General features: G+C 40.7%; 2 protein-coding genes across 8 annotated transcripts in view; one reads left to right on the top strand and one right to left on the bottom strand.

The window, feature by feature from the left end:
• LOC129720753 (G-protein coupled receptor dmsr-1) overlaps positions 1–14,585 on the top strand; it is a 263,787-nt gene that overhangs the window by 203,927 nt on the left and 45,275 nt on the right. The window lies entirely within an intron of this gene.
• LOC129720754 (chitotriosidase-1-like) overlaps positions 1–14,585 on the bottom strand; it is a 43,336-nt gene that overhangs the window by 23,555 nt on the left and 5,196 nt on the right. Inside the window, exons 3-4 of the mRNA XM_055672451.1 lie at positions 2,497–2,717; positions 2,300–2,427 (exon numbers count right to left, since the gene is read on the bottom strand). Coding sequence (XP_055528426.1) covers positions 2,300–2,427; positions 2,497–2,717 — 349 coding nt within the window. The remainder of the gene's footprint in view (positions 1–2,299; positions 2,428–2,496; positions 2,718–14,585) is intronic.

The raw sequence follows: 14,585 nt of genomic DNA, 5'->3' as shown, positions 1-14,585 counted from the left end.
ACAAAAATTTAATTTCTGATTAAACAATTCAAATTAAAATATTACGAAAAAATCAATTAAATGAAAATTAAAACTAATAATTTGAATTGCATAATTTATTTTCAGAATATTCGCTGAGTTACTGAATATTGCAACTTTCTAAACAGAGTTTAAGATAGAGAAAGTTGAAAACACTAAAAACTTTATGCACTTTAGCAGCACATTGAGGCGAAATTCCGAACTAAACCATTAGCCAACCAGAAACTCTTGATCTGTCAAGCAACTTTGGTAAAAATCGCAACTGTCTAAATGGTGGGATTATTGAGCTAAATAACGTTTGAAATACTCAAAACTACATGCACACTAGCGCTGCGTTGTGGTTGAAATCCGAACTATACTCTCTGCAACTCACAAGATCTTGACCTCCTGAGCAACTTTGCTCAAGACCACAACTCTAGATTTCTAGAATCAAGAGATAGAGTTACATAAATCTGCCCATTTTAGGTGACGCTAAACTTTTCGGGGTGTTGCAATATTCAAACTGGGTGTTGCAATTCTCAGTAAAGCGATTCCAAACTTATGACGGGTAGTGTATATGATATGAGCAGTTTTATCAAGGCTGAGATGTTGCCAATAAACCAAAATTCATTCTGAGTTCATTGGTACCTGAAAATCGAAAATCCCTAGAGATATAAATGATTTAAGTATGTTTTGGCATGTTCAAAGGTGTTGTTTTGGCAGGTTTTTTCCTGTTAGGTACATAATCCCCTGCGGCTAGTTAGTAGCTTTTTCACGCGTTACCGCGCTAATTCAAAAAAATGTTCGCTGATTTCGAATCAACGTAGGTTGAGAAGCAAAACGTCTATATACTACAACTGCTGTGCTGTGCTGGGAAAATTTCATCAAATTCGATGCAATAGTTTTAAAAATATGTCTATTTAAAAAGAATATTGACCTAAATTTCAAATGAAAATAACAACTTCAAAACTTACTAAAATTCAATAAAAAATGGATAATCAACTTCCCGAGTAAAACTCTTGAAATTTTTAATACTTATTTGAAAAAATTAGACATCGCGATTTCTAGTGATCCGTTCGTGAAACGACCTTATATATATTTATAATTATAATTCATTCTCAGACAGGTTTTCAGTGTAACCAAAAATAGTAACTTCAATGCTTTGAGTAAAGCTAAAATGCTTGTGCCTTTTTCAGAAAATTACTCTTGAGTCTGGCAATTTTTTTCACCAGCGGAAAATTCGTATGCAAAGCTTCATTCAAACCAAAAACGGTTGTATAAATTTTTGCGTGTTCTTGGATGGAAACGCTCAGAATCTTAATTGTTGCTGTATGATATAGGTACAGACTAGTAAGACAAGCAGCAAAAAGAACAAAGGTCAGAAGCCTTTGCATTTTACATATAAAAACTGTATTATAAACAGAACAAACGTTAACTCACCTAACTCATTTACTTTTAGTTCTGACTGTTTGCTTTAATTATTGATAACTATTTTATGGATATGGGTTTAGACAGATTGTTTAGATGTTGATCCTTTGTTTTGAAGAATGTTTAAACTTAAGCAAAATATTTGTTTTATGTTTAATAGATAATCGGAAAGCAAACAAGTTATGTTTCTCATTCTTCAGCTTAATATCAAATCTCACCCATTAACCTGAGACACAAGTCTGAAATCAATACAAATTTAAAGTAACGTATCAAAGCAACAAACGCTCGATCTCTAAGCACAGAGTTATGAAGGAAATGTTGCTTTTGGTAAAATAAAACTTTATTTTTTTTTATATTCGTTTGGAATGGTTACTAAGCCGATATTTTATCCGATGACCACATTGTATGTGTCAAAAAACCTTACACACAGATACACAGATACACAGACACAGCTAAAGTCGATGAATGGGATTGAGGTGAGACAATTATCACTATCATTTTACTGGACAGTAACCACACAAACATATTTCGTGATTTATGTATTGTTTGCTGAAAATAGATCTCCACTTTCAGATAATGAACAAGTTCACCGCTTTCGCAGCTTGCGTGAGCTAGTCACACGTGAAGTATGTATTTGCGACTTGCAAAACGTTTACAACGCACCGGAAACAATAATCTGCTCGGTAATCGTAAACTCTACAGTAAAAATCTCACCTGTTCCCAAAAATGGATTGCTCAACAGGTTTTTATACCCGTTAAATATGAGTATTATTCGCTCCATTCGTTTGATATTCGTTCAGCAAATATTTACAATGCAAAGACGAAAACATATTTACTCTATGAATATTTACTCGCTGCACGCTCAATTACTTACAAGCTGAGAGTGGTGCTATCGTATGCCGCCGTGAATACGCTCTCATTCGGCGAAACGGAAATGACCAGTAGCTTGTTGATCATGTTCAGTCTGGCCCTCAGTCGTATAATAAACTTCTGGAAATTGGTCTGTAAATAATCGCACAGTAATTAGAATTCTAAACATCCCGTTAGTTAAATAAACATGACACATGATACCTTATCCACCGCTCTGCCTCCTCGACTGGCCGGATAACGCCAGTCAATATCGATACCATCAAAGTTGTAACGATTCAAGAACAAAGCGATATTATTGATGACAGTATCCGTGTAAGAACCGATAACGGTGGAGAAGGTTGAGCTGCTTTCATAAACGCCCCCAAGTGAGATCAATAGTTTTCCGTTGCTCGAGCGTAGCAGTTGGAATGCACTAAAGCCGGCTGCAAAAAGAGCATACATTACATATTCCGTTGATATTAACGTTATAGATTATACTTTACGACGTCCGAACTTTTGTGTATTTATTTATAAAATAAAAGAATAAGCAGCACAAAACACCCCAAAGAATCATATAGCGATAACAAACTGCAGGAGCAAAGTGATAAAAAATATGATGTATATTGAAGTGGAACACTGTTCGTAATGTTTTGTGCGAATCTAACTACAGAATCATGAAATAATATCACAGAACCGGGGGGAAAATGTATATTTATTTTACAACCAAGTACTAAACTCGAATAACGATTCCCTTGTCGAGATAAAATTCACTGAAAGATTTATTATCAAATTAACCTTGAATACCTTGCGGAACCCATAGTACGAATGTTTTATGGTGTGTGTCAAGGATGTACAATTTTAAATACCGTTCTGGCAGCTATTTCGATTTTAAAATTTTAATGGTGAGTCGGCAACCTGGAAGGAGTGATCGACCTAGCTCCAGTCCTCACAAGTTTCTTTCTCACGCATTCACGAAGTATATGATTACTATAGTCGCCAAGATGGTGCGACTCGTTGTAGCGTCTGTTTCCCATGTTAGGGGCGGCTCAACAACGTCATGGTGTCAGTGTGGGACTCTAAAGAGCGCTATCACGATGGTCCTCCGGCGCGACAGGGTTTTGGTGGAGGCCTTTGTGGTGGATACGGCCCCTTTTAAGATAAGCAAAAGAAAGTAATATAAACTTAAGTAGTGTAAACACTGTGATCAGCATAAACGCTATCACGCCACCCGCGCGAGGAACGGGCGACGGCGATTATGCTGAGCACAGCATTAAAGGTCACGTATCGATCTGCGATCGTGCGGCCTGTATAGGCTAAGAAATAGAAATAATAAAGCATTATTGAATCGACCGTCAACTCGAGAGGTTCGAGTTCTCTTTTGGTAACCGAAACCCACATAAACACATATATACAACCACCAACATTTCATGGCGATCCTGCCAGGAGGCGATCCTATGATGGTGTATCGGTTCGGCGTCGCTTTACTGAAAACTCTGAACCCAGTTATGAAGTGTTTGAAATTGTGCAACAAAGATATACAAATGTAAAATGTTCAAAACAGTGAACAATAACCCGAAGAGCAGTAGAAAATGAGCAGTATCAGTCAGTGGAATTGTGCAACGTAAAGTTAACGATGAGGCGATCAGAAGATTCCAGGTTCCTCGAATGAACCAGAAAAGACCAAATGCACCAATAGAAGAGGCCACAATCCCATAGAGCCGCAATTTCTAGTGCATTCCTTGTGCAATATTGCCGTCATCATCTACGCAATAAAGAGACACTTTGTACGACCATATCAAACAACGATCATTTATGCCGGAAGAGGCCAAAGCATACTTGAAACTTTCGGAACACCTGTACCACCTAGCTACAAATGCAGCCATCGGATATAGCGCACCAACGACAACTTTCAACGCTCTGGCAGCGCTATACGATGAAATAGATACAGTGCTGTTGTGGAATAATATGGGAAATCACTGAAATATACAATGGACCAACTCGTTTTAGACTAAAGGAGAGTATCGTGAGTTGTTTAATAAAACTTCGCAATATTTAAAAATATACCTTTTAGGTAACAACAAGAATATAAGTTTTCTATTTTACTTATGGAGTAGCAACGAAAAAAAAAATAAAAACACTAATCCACGTATACGTGTAAGTAGATATATATATATATATATATATATATATATATATATATATATATATATATATATATATATATATATATATATATATATATATATATATATATATATATATATATGTATTTTCCTCGTATCAAAAACACTCTATACTTATTATGACCATTCCTGTCTGAAAGAGATATATATATAAATATATATATATAAATAAATAAATAACTACGTAACATACAACCTATGCTTTAATGCTAAATGGAAAAAATTTTCGAAGCTGGTGACACTCTAAACAAGTTGCTAGCTAGTTTAAAGAAATTTAAGAATTTGACAGCGCCGACTAGGCATAAAAAGATTAAAGCGGTATACGATCTATTACGAGAAATCAAGCAGATAACAGTAACCGCTGAAGGAACCGCCGACTATATTGTCATTAGAAAAAGATACAAAAAAATTAAAAACAATAGCCATTGAGTGTTTGACCTTGTTAAAGGGAGACTTAAATTTAACGATAACAGAAAACGACCCAAGAGACATAGGAGACGAAGACGACGACAAAGAAAGTAATTTAAGCGAAATAAGCCAAAAAACGATCACAATGGCTCATAAAATTGATTTGGGAGTGGCTATCCGAGTCGTTGATAAATACGACGGGGATGCTGCTTCTCTCCAGTCTTGGTTGGACAACGTGGATGTCCTACGAGCTGATGACCCGGAAGTACCGGAAGTCAGCTTTATTACCTTTCTCAAATCTCGATTAGTGGGCGCTGCACGCGGATCCCTCGAAGGAGTTCAAACCCTTGCGGTAGCGAAAGCCACACTTAAAGAGAAGTTTGCTGTCCAGCTCACCCCCATAGCGGTGGAGGCTGAATTGCGATCGTTAAAGCAGAGGAGTGGTAGAACTGTTACCGAATTTGGCAGTGAAATTGAAAAACTAGCCACGAAACTGGCAGCTGCATGGGTTTCCAAAGGCCCCCCATTTACTACCGAAGCTTCCGCTAGGCAAGTGGTGGAGCCTATAGCCGTACACACCTTTATAAATGGTTTAAGACTTTGACTTTGGCTATTTCTGATGCATTGGAGGTTCAACCTCAATCATCGACGGAGCCAGCATTCTGGGCTCAGGGAAACAGAGTTCCCCATTTCAGTAATCATTTTAGTAACCTAAACCCAGGCCGTAGAGGAGGCCGCAGATTCAATAATAATAACCGTGGTTATCGTCATAATAACAATAATCAACGAAATTATAACCAAGGTTATTGCAATAACAACCATGGTTACGATAACCACAACCCTGGATATTTTAATAACAATCAAGGATACAATTATAATAATCGAAGCAATCGACGTAACTTCAACAATAACCACAACAATCTTAATAATAACTATCCTAATAATAACTACCAAAATAATAATAACAACAATAACAATGGAAACAATGCTCCTCGGAATAACAACAACCTCAACAATAATAATAATCCCCAGAGACGAAATGCAAATGTGGCGGAGGAACCACAAGAGCAACAACCCCGAGCAGAAGCAAATGTAAGAGAGTTTTTTCGTGAGTAATTTTAGCGGCGAGAGAGTTCTAAGATTGAATTTCAAAATAGATAACACTAATTTTCTTTTAGTAGTGGACAGTGGAGCTTCATGCTGTCTACTCGATAAGCGTCATTTAACGAAAAATTTAAATTCATATCTTGACACATCACGGATAATTGAAGTAAGTGGTGTAAATGGAGTAACCACTACACTAGGTACAATAGATACTTTTACAGAATATAATGGCTACATGTACCCGATTACGTTTCACATTGTGGATGAGCTACCATCCAATGTCATAGGTTTAATTGGAACCAACTTTTTGAAAAAGTTTGGAGCAAAGATAAATTTTGAAAATTCTAAAATGACACTAAGAATCCCCCGATTTGAGGAAAATTTCATAATTCCTCCACGAACTGAAGTGATTACTTTTGTTGAAACTTGTTTCTCAGAATCAATGGTTATTCTAAATCAGGAGATACAACCACAAGTATACATTGCAGGAGCAATTGTAAAACCTGAAAAAGGAAAAATTCCTGTTAGGATACTGAACATAAAAAATAAAGCTGTGAAGGTTGATAATTTAAAACCTCAAGCAAAACCTATGAAAAATTATGATATACTTGAGATTGACGGTGCATCAAAATATAATGTTGCTAGAACGAAAGAACTTTTATCAGAATTAAAACTGACTGAAATCCATGACAAGGACAGACCAGTGATAGAAAGATTGTGCATAAAATATAACGACATTTTTTGTTTGAAAGATGACAAATTAACAGTGACGAAAATTTATCAACCCTCGCTTACTGTTAAGCCAGATACACATCCTGTATATACCAGACCATATAAATTACCACAAGCTCACAAGGAAGAAGTCCAGAGACAAGTAGACAAAATGTTGAGCGAAAATATCATTGAGAACGCTATTTCTGAGTGGAATAGTCCTTTATTACTGGTTCCCAAGAAATCAGCTCAGGATGAAAGAAAATGGAGGTTGGTCATAGACTACCGCAAATTGAATAACGCATTGCAAGATGATAAGTTTCCACTTCCTAACATAGAAGAAGTGATTGAGTCGCTAGCAGGAGCGAAATATTTTTCTCATTTGGATCTTTCACAAGGATATTACCAATGTGAACTGAAGCCAGAAGATAGACCAATTACCGCTTTTGGTACCAGCGGAGGACAATATCAAATGTAACGTCTTCCTATGGGATTAAAAGTGAGTCCTTCAACATTTTCATGATTAATGACCGTAGCCATGTCAGGCCTTAATATGGAGAGATGTCTTGTTTATTTAGATGATATTATTGTTTTTGGAAAGACTCTGGAAGAGCACAATAGAAACCTTTCAAATGTTTTCGAACGTTTACGTAAAACAAATTTAAAACTCAATCCGCAAAAATGCAATTTTCTTAAAACCGAATTGTTGTATTTAGGACATTTGGTATCTGTAGAAGGAGTAAAACCCGATCCTTCAAAAATTGAAATAATAAAACAATGGAGTAGTCCACGAAGCGCAGATGAGGTAAAAAGGTTCGTTGCTTTTGCGAACTATTACCGTAAGCACATTAAGGATTTTGCGAAACTTTGTAGTCCTTCAAATAAATTAACTCGAAAAAATGAAGATTTTGAATGGACGGAGGAGTGTGAACGATCCTTTCAATACTTGAAGGAGTGTTTCATGAATCCACCAGTCCTCGATTACCCGAATTTTTCGGAGAGTAATATTTTTACCTTGCACACAGATGCATCGGGAAAGGCTTTAGGAGCAGTATTAAGTAATCAAAACACTAGACCCATCGCATTTGCGAGTAGGGCTTTGAATAAAGCTGAACTGAATTACAGCACTATCGAGAAGGAGTTATTAGGCGTCGTATGGGCAATACGCCATTTCAGACCATATTTATATGGCAGAAAATTTGAAATTTTTACAGACCATCGCCCATTAGTTTATTTATTTACACTAAATGATCCTTTAAGCCGATTAACCAAGTTCCGTTTGGCTCTAGAGGAATATAAGTTTGACGTTATATACAAAAAGGGCTCGGAAAACGTAGTAGCGGACGCGTTATCACGTATTTCGATCGAAGATCTTAAGGCTCTAACACCAGCAGGTACAGCTTTTATTTGTACCAGAAGTCAAACCGCGAAACAGAAAATACAGTCTGATACATCGGTTAAGATTGATACACCGAATAATTATATTGAAATTAAAATTGGATCCATGAAGAAAAATGAAGCGCTAGAAGCTCAATTAGAGCAGGGTATTATTTGTATCGACCCTAATACGACATTGACTCACCTACGGGGAGTAATGAACCGATTAGTGGATCTTATCAAAGAAACCAAAATAAAAGGCCTAATCGTTAAAAATACGATTGAAAATAAAAAATTAAAGGACCAAATAAAAGTCCACGATATAAAAGGCATGCCACCTATAATTATATTAAGCAGAAATACTCGTCAAATAGACGATAGAAATGAACAAAAAATTATTATAAACGATTTCCATGTATTGCCAACTGCAGGGCATGCAGGAATAAGGAGAACAATTAATACTATAAAACAACGATATCATTGGAAAACCTTAGATAACGATGTTGTTTCATTTATAAAGAGATGTACACATTGTCAGAGAAACAAGAGCCATTACACTAAACAACCAATGCAGCTGACAAGCACAGCTAGTCAAGCTTTCGAAAAAATATTCCTGGATATGGTAGGTCCATTATTGCCGGACGCAGAAGGTAACCAGTATATACTGACTACTCAATGTGATCTGACGAAATTTGTGACCGCAACACCTATTATGGACAAGACAACAGATGCCGTGGCCAAAGCGTTTGTTGAAAATGTCATTTTGAATTATGGTGTACCAGCACAGGTTCTAACAGATAGAGGTACCGAATTTATGTCTACTGTATTTGAAAAAATATGTAAACTATTACAGGTGAATAAGCTGAATTCCACAGCTTACCACCATCAAACAATCGGAGCGTTGGAAAATTCGCATAAAGTTCTTGGAAATTTTCTACGTATACAAACGAACAACTCTTATGGAAGTTGGTCTGCCTGGATACCGTTTTACAAATTTGCCTATAATACAACGGTACATAGTGCAACAGGTAAGACTCCGTTCGAATTGCTTTTCGGAAGACTTTGCACCCTTCCTTCAAATCTAACTGGACAATACCAAACAGACCCAATATATAACATTGACGACTATACGAGTATTTTGAAATACAAGCTACAAGTTTCTCAAAGAGAAGCTAGGGAGAATCTTCTCAAAGTAAAGGCAGATAGAGTTTCAAAATATAATCAAAACGCCAAAGACACAAATTTTACAAAAGGAACATTGGTCCTCGTGAAGACCGAAAAGGGACCTAAATTAGAAACAAAATATAACGGACATTCAGTTTTTCAGAAAGATAAGAAGATGAAACCAGAGTAGTTTATAATGATTATTTCCATGAATATTTTATATAAATGCTATTCTTATACATAAACATTTTATACAGAAATATTTTATATAAAAAAATTTGATACAAAAACATTTTTATACAGATTTTAATATATGTATATGTACGTGTGTGTGTGTGTGTATATGTGTATATGTATATATATATATATATATATATATATATATATATATATATATATATATATATATATATATATATATATATATATATATATATATATATATATATATATATATATATATATATATATATATATATTTGTCCGCCGAAAAGTCTGCCGAAGTGGCAGCTACGGGAAACCCTTGGGTTACCGTGGGAGGAAGGAAGCGCCAAAAAGACAGCAAGCGCAACGACGAGAAGGCGACAAATCGTCCAAAAATGGGAAAGAAGGCGCGAAGCAGGGGCGACGCCCTCATACTCAAGACGGAGGGGTCCAAGTACTCCGAAGTCTTGAAGAAAATGAGAGGCGAAACCCAGCTCAAGGATCTGGGAGCGGATGTGCGGACCATCCGTCGTTCTCGCACCGGCGAGATGATCCTTGAGCTCCGTAAGGATGCTAAAAACAAGGGCGCTGCCTACAAGACGGTAGCCGAGCAGGTCCTCGGGAAAGATGTGCAAATTCGGGCACTCACCTCAGAGGTGACTCTCCAGCTCAAAAACCTGGATGAAATCACCGAGAGGTGCGATATTTCACAGGCCCTCAAGGAGAAGTGCGGAGTGGAAGTAGCCACTGAGGTAATTCGCCTCCGAAAGGGTCCAGCGGGGACCCAGGTGGCCACTTTCCGGCTTGCATCGGCCGATGCAACTCTGGCCCTGAAGACAGCCAAACTTAAGGTTGGCTGGTCAGTATGTCCCCTGAGCATACTCCAGCAGCCGGACGTTTGCTTCAGGTGTTTCGAGGGAGGACACAAGTCCTGGACCTGCAAGGGGCCCGATAGGAGCCAGTTATGTAGGCGTTGTGGTGGTGCTGGCCATAAAGCTAAAGACTGCGGGGAGCCTCCCAAGTGCTTGGTATGTACTGGAAAACGGGACGCCAAGCACTTTATGGGAGGCCCACGGTGCCCAGCCGGTAAGGCGGCCACGAAACCACGGGCGTGAGGGTGACACAATTGAACCTGAACCATTGCTATGCGGCACAGCAGCTGCTATACCAAGCAGCGTCTGAGTCGCGGTCGGACATCGCAATCGTATCGGACCCCTACTGCATTCCTCCCGGAAACGGTAATTGGGTTGCAGATAAGTCCAGTACGGCGGCCATATGCACGACCAGCAAGTTCCCGGTTCAGGAGGTTGTGTCAACCTCAAATGAAGGATACGCGGTTGCCAAGGTGGACGGAGTGTTCTACTGCAGTTGTTATGCTCCGCCGCGTTGGTCTATCGAAAGGTTCACCCAGATGGTCGATCTGTTATCTATGGAGCTGACGGGACTAACACCCTTAGTAGTGGCGGGCGACTTCAACGCTTGGGCTGTTGAGTGGGGAAGCCGCCGCACGAACCGGAGGGGTCAGATCTTGTTGGAAGCTTTGGCAAAGCTCAACCTAGATCTGGCCAACGTTGGAACCAAGTGTACAATCAGCAGAAATGGTGCGGAGTCGATCATCGACGTGACGTTCTCCAGCCCAGGACTGATCGTGAACTGGAGGGTAGACGATGGCTACACCTATAGTGACCACCAGTCGGTCTGCTATAGCGTAGTCCAGAACGTGAGGCGGCAGGCGACGGGTAGAGCCAATACTCCGACCGTCCGCGGGTGGAAGACATCGCATTTCGATGCCGAGGTATTTGCAGAAGCAATGAGAAGAGAGCGCGAGGGAGGCAGTTGGCTCCGCCCGAGTGCTGACCAATTAGTTGCCACATTATCGCGGGCGTGCGACGCCACCATGCCTAGGACCCGCCAACCTAGGAATGGTAAGTCACCGGTATACTGGTGGACCGACGCGATAGCGGACCTCCGTAGCGCGTGCCTCCGTGCAAGACGGATGTTGCAACGTGCACGTACCGATGCACAGAGGGTAGAGCGCCGTGTAGTATTCGGATCTGCAAGATCGGCGCTTAAAAGTGCGATAAAGGCGAGCAAAAGGGCCTGCTTCGATAGGCTATGCGCGAGTGCCAATACGAATCCGTGGGGCAACGCCTACAGAGTCGTAATGGCGAAGACCAAAGGCGTGTTGGCGCCTGCAGAGCGATCACCAGCGATGCTGGAGCGTATCATCGAGGGACTCTTTCCACGACACGAGCCAAATCCTTGGCCTCCGGTTGCTGAGTCTCACGTCCGACGTTCCAGTATCTCAGACACAGACCAGGGATGGTCGGCCAACCTGCCGGGCATCCAATCCGTGAGAGACGGCAGCCGTGCAGAGGTTGTGGAGGAGGTAAGGGTTACGAATGAGGAACTCATCGTGATCGCCAACTCCCTAAAGGTGAGCAAGGCACCGGGACCGGATGGAATCCCGAACTTGGCCATCAGGACGGCCATGAAAGTGGCCCCTGATCTATTTCGAGCAGTCATTCAGAAATGCCTGGATGACTGCCTCTTTCCGGACAGGTGGAAGCGACAGAGATTGGTGCTGTTGCCGAAGGCTGGGAAACCGCCAGGGGACCCATCGGCATACAGACCTATCTGTCTGCTGGACACTACGGGCAAGGTGCTTGAGAGGATTATCCTCAACAGACTGGTGAAGTACACAGAGGGTGTAAACGGTCTGGCAAGTAACCAGTTCGGCTTCCGGAAAGGTAGATTTACGCTGGATGCTATTCTCTCTGTCACCAAGACGGCAGAGGTAGCACTCCAGCGTAAGAGTTGGGGCATTCGCTATTGCGCAATCGTCACGCTTGACGTGAAGAATGCATTCAATAGCGCCAGTTGGGACTCCATAGCGCTCGCGCTTAGGAGCATCCACGTACCGGGGTCGTTGTACAAGATTTTGGAAAATTATTTCCAGAATCGGGTACTAGTTTACAACACGGAGGAGGGTCAGAAGTGCGTCCCAATCACCGCAGGGGTACCGCAAGGTTCCATCCTGGGCCCGGTGTTGTGGAATGTCATGTATGACGGGGTGTTGAAACTAAAGTTCCCTGTAGGGGTTGTGATCGTCGGTTTCGCAGACGACATCACGCTAGAGGTCTACGGCGAGTCGATCGAAGAGGTCGAGTTGACGGCCGCGCACTGCATACGCAAGGTCGAAGACTGGATGCACTCTAGGAAACTGGAGTTAGCGCACCATAAAACGGAGGTTACGGTTGTGAACAACCGCAAATTAGAGCAACAGGCGGTGGTCAGAGTCGGTGACTGCACCATTACCTCAAGGCGTTCCTTGAAGCTCTTGGGGGTTATGGTTGACGATAAGCTCACATTTAAGAGTCACGTCGACTATGCCTGTAAGAGGGCTTCAACGGCCGCTGCAGGACTATCTCGAATGATGTCCAATAGCTCAGCGGTATATGGCAGCAAGCGTAAACTTCTTGCCAGCGTGGTTTCGTCCATACTTAGGTATGGTGGGCCAGCGTGGTCCAAAGCGTTAGGTACCAACAGTCATCGTCGAAAACTGGAAAGTACCTACAGGCTCATGTGCCTGAGGGTTGTGAGCGCGTACCGTACAGTGTCATACGACGCAATCTGCGTCCTGTCCGGCATGATGCCTATCAGCATAGCCATTAAGGAGGACGTAGAATGCTTCGATCAACGTGACACAAGGGGTATACGAGGCACCAGAAGGTCATTCTCGATGATCAGATGGCAGCAGGAATGGTCCAATTCCGCAAAGGGTAGATGGACGCATCGACTTATTCCGGACGTATCCGGATGGGTCGGGAGGCGCCATGGAGAAGTTAACTTCCACTTGACACAGATTCTGTCAGGTCATGGTTGCTTCAGGCAGTATCTACACAGATTCGGGCATGCGGGGTCCCCCATGTGTCCCGAGTGTGCGGATGCGGAAGAAACTGCTGAGCATGTCTTCTTCGTGTGCCCTCGTTTTGTGCATGCGCGGAGCGACATGATGGTAGTGAGCGGGCCAGACACCACTCCGGACAACCTAGTTCGGAGGATGTGTAAAGACCCAAACATTTGGAGGGCGGTTTGTACAGCCGCCTCTCAAATAGTTTTAGAATTGCAAAACAGGCGACAGGTTGACCACCGACACGCCAGTGTTAGCTAACGGCCAGTCTCCAGGTTAGTTAGCTAAGTTAGCAAAGAGATCTATAGAACCAAGAGGGTGCACAGAGCACAAAAGCCGCTCCCCGAAGCAATACCTAGTGGTGGTCCCGGGGAGTATTATGGGCTGGAGACTGGAGGGGTTTTAGTGGGTCCGGTCACTGATTCAAACCAACCCCACACTCCCTGAGGTTGGTCACCTCAGGGGTTTGGATGCAAATTTCCCCTCCACCTGAAACAAAAAAAAAAAAATATATATATATATATATATATATATATATATATATATATATATATATATATATATATATATATATATATATATATATATATATATATATATATATATATATATGTATATATGTGTATGTATATGTATATATATGTATCTCCATCATTATATATTATATTAGAGTAATAATTATAAATTCAAACTATATTTTTTTTTTTTTATTATCCACCAATTTCAATTTGTATTATGGATTTTCACTTCATATGTTTTATTCCTAATTTCAATTGAAACATTATATAGATTTAAAAATTAGAACTTAAGGCTAATTTTTAAATTCATTAAGAAAGGGCGTGTGGTGGATACGGCCCCTTTTAAGATAAGCAAAAGAAAGTAATATAAACTTAAGTAGTGTAAACACTGTGATCAGCATAAACGCTATCACGCCACCCGCGCGAGGAACGGGCGACGGCGATTATGCTGAGCACAGCATTAAAGGTCACGTATCGATCTGCGATCGTGCGGCCTGTATAGGCTAAGAAATAGAAATAATAAAGCATTATTGAATCGACCGTACACTCGAGAGGTTCGAGTTCTCTTTTAGTAACCGAAACCCACATAAACACATATATACAACCACCAACATTTCACCTTACAAGCCAGACTAAAAACCATCAGTACATGAAGCAAACAATGTAAAAAACGTACCAGAACAATCGGCATAGCTCCAGACAACGAGACTAACGATTGCAAACTCGGAT

Source organism: Wyeomyia smithii, chromosome 2, assembly GCF_029784165.1.
Source record: "Wyeomyia smithii strain HCP4-BCI-WySm-NY-G18 chromosome 2, ASM2978416v1, whole genome shotgun sequence".
Classification (NCBI taxonomy): domain Eukaryota; kingdom Metazoa; phylum Arthropoda; class Insecta; order Diptera; family Culicidae; genus Wyeomyia; species Wyeomyia smithii.
Note: the sequence above shows the minus strand (reverse complement) of the source record. Positions and strands in the feature narration are given on the sequence as shown.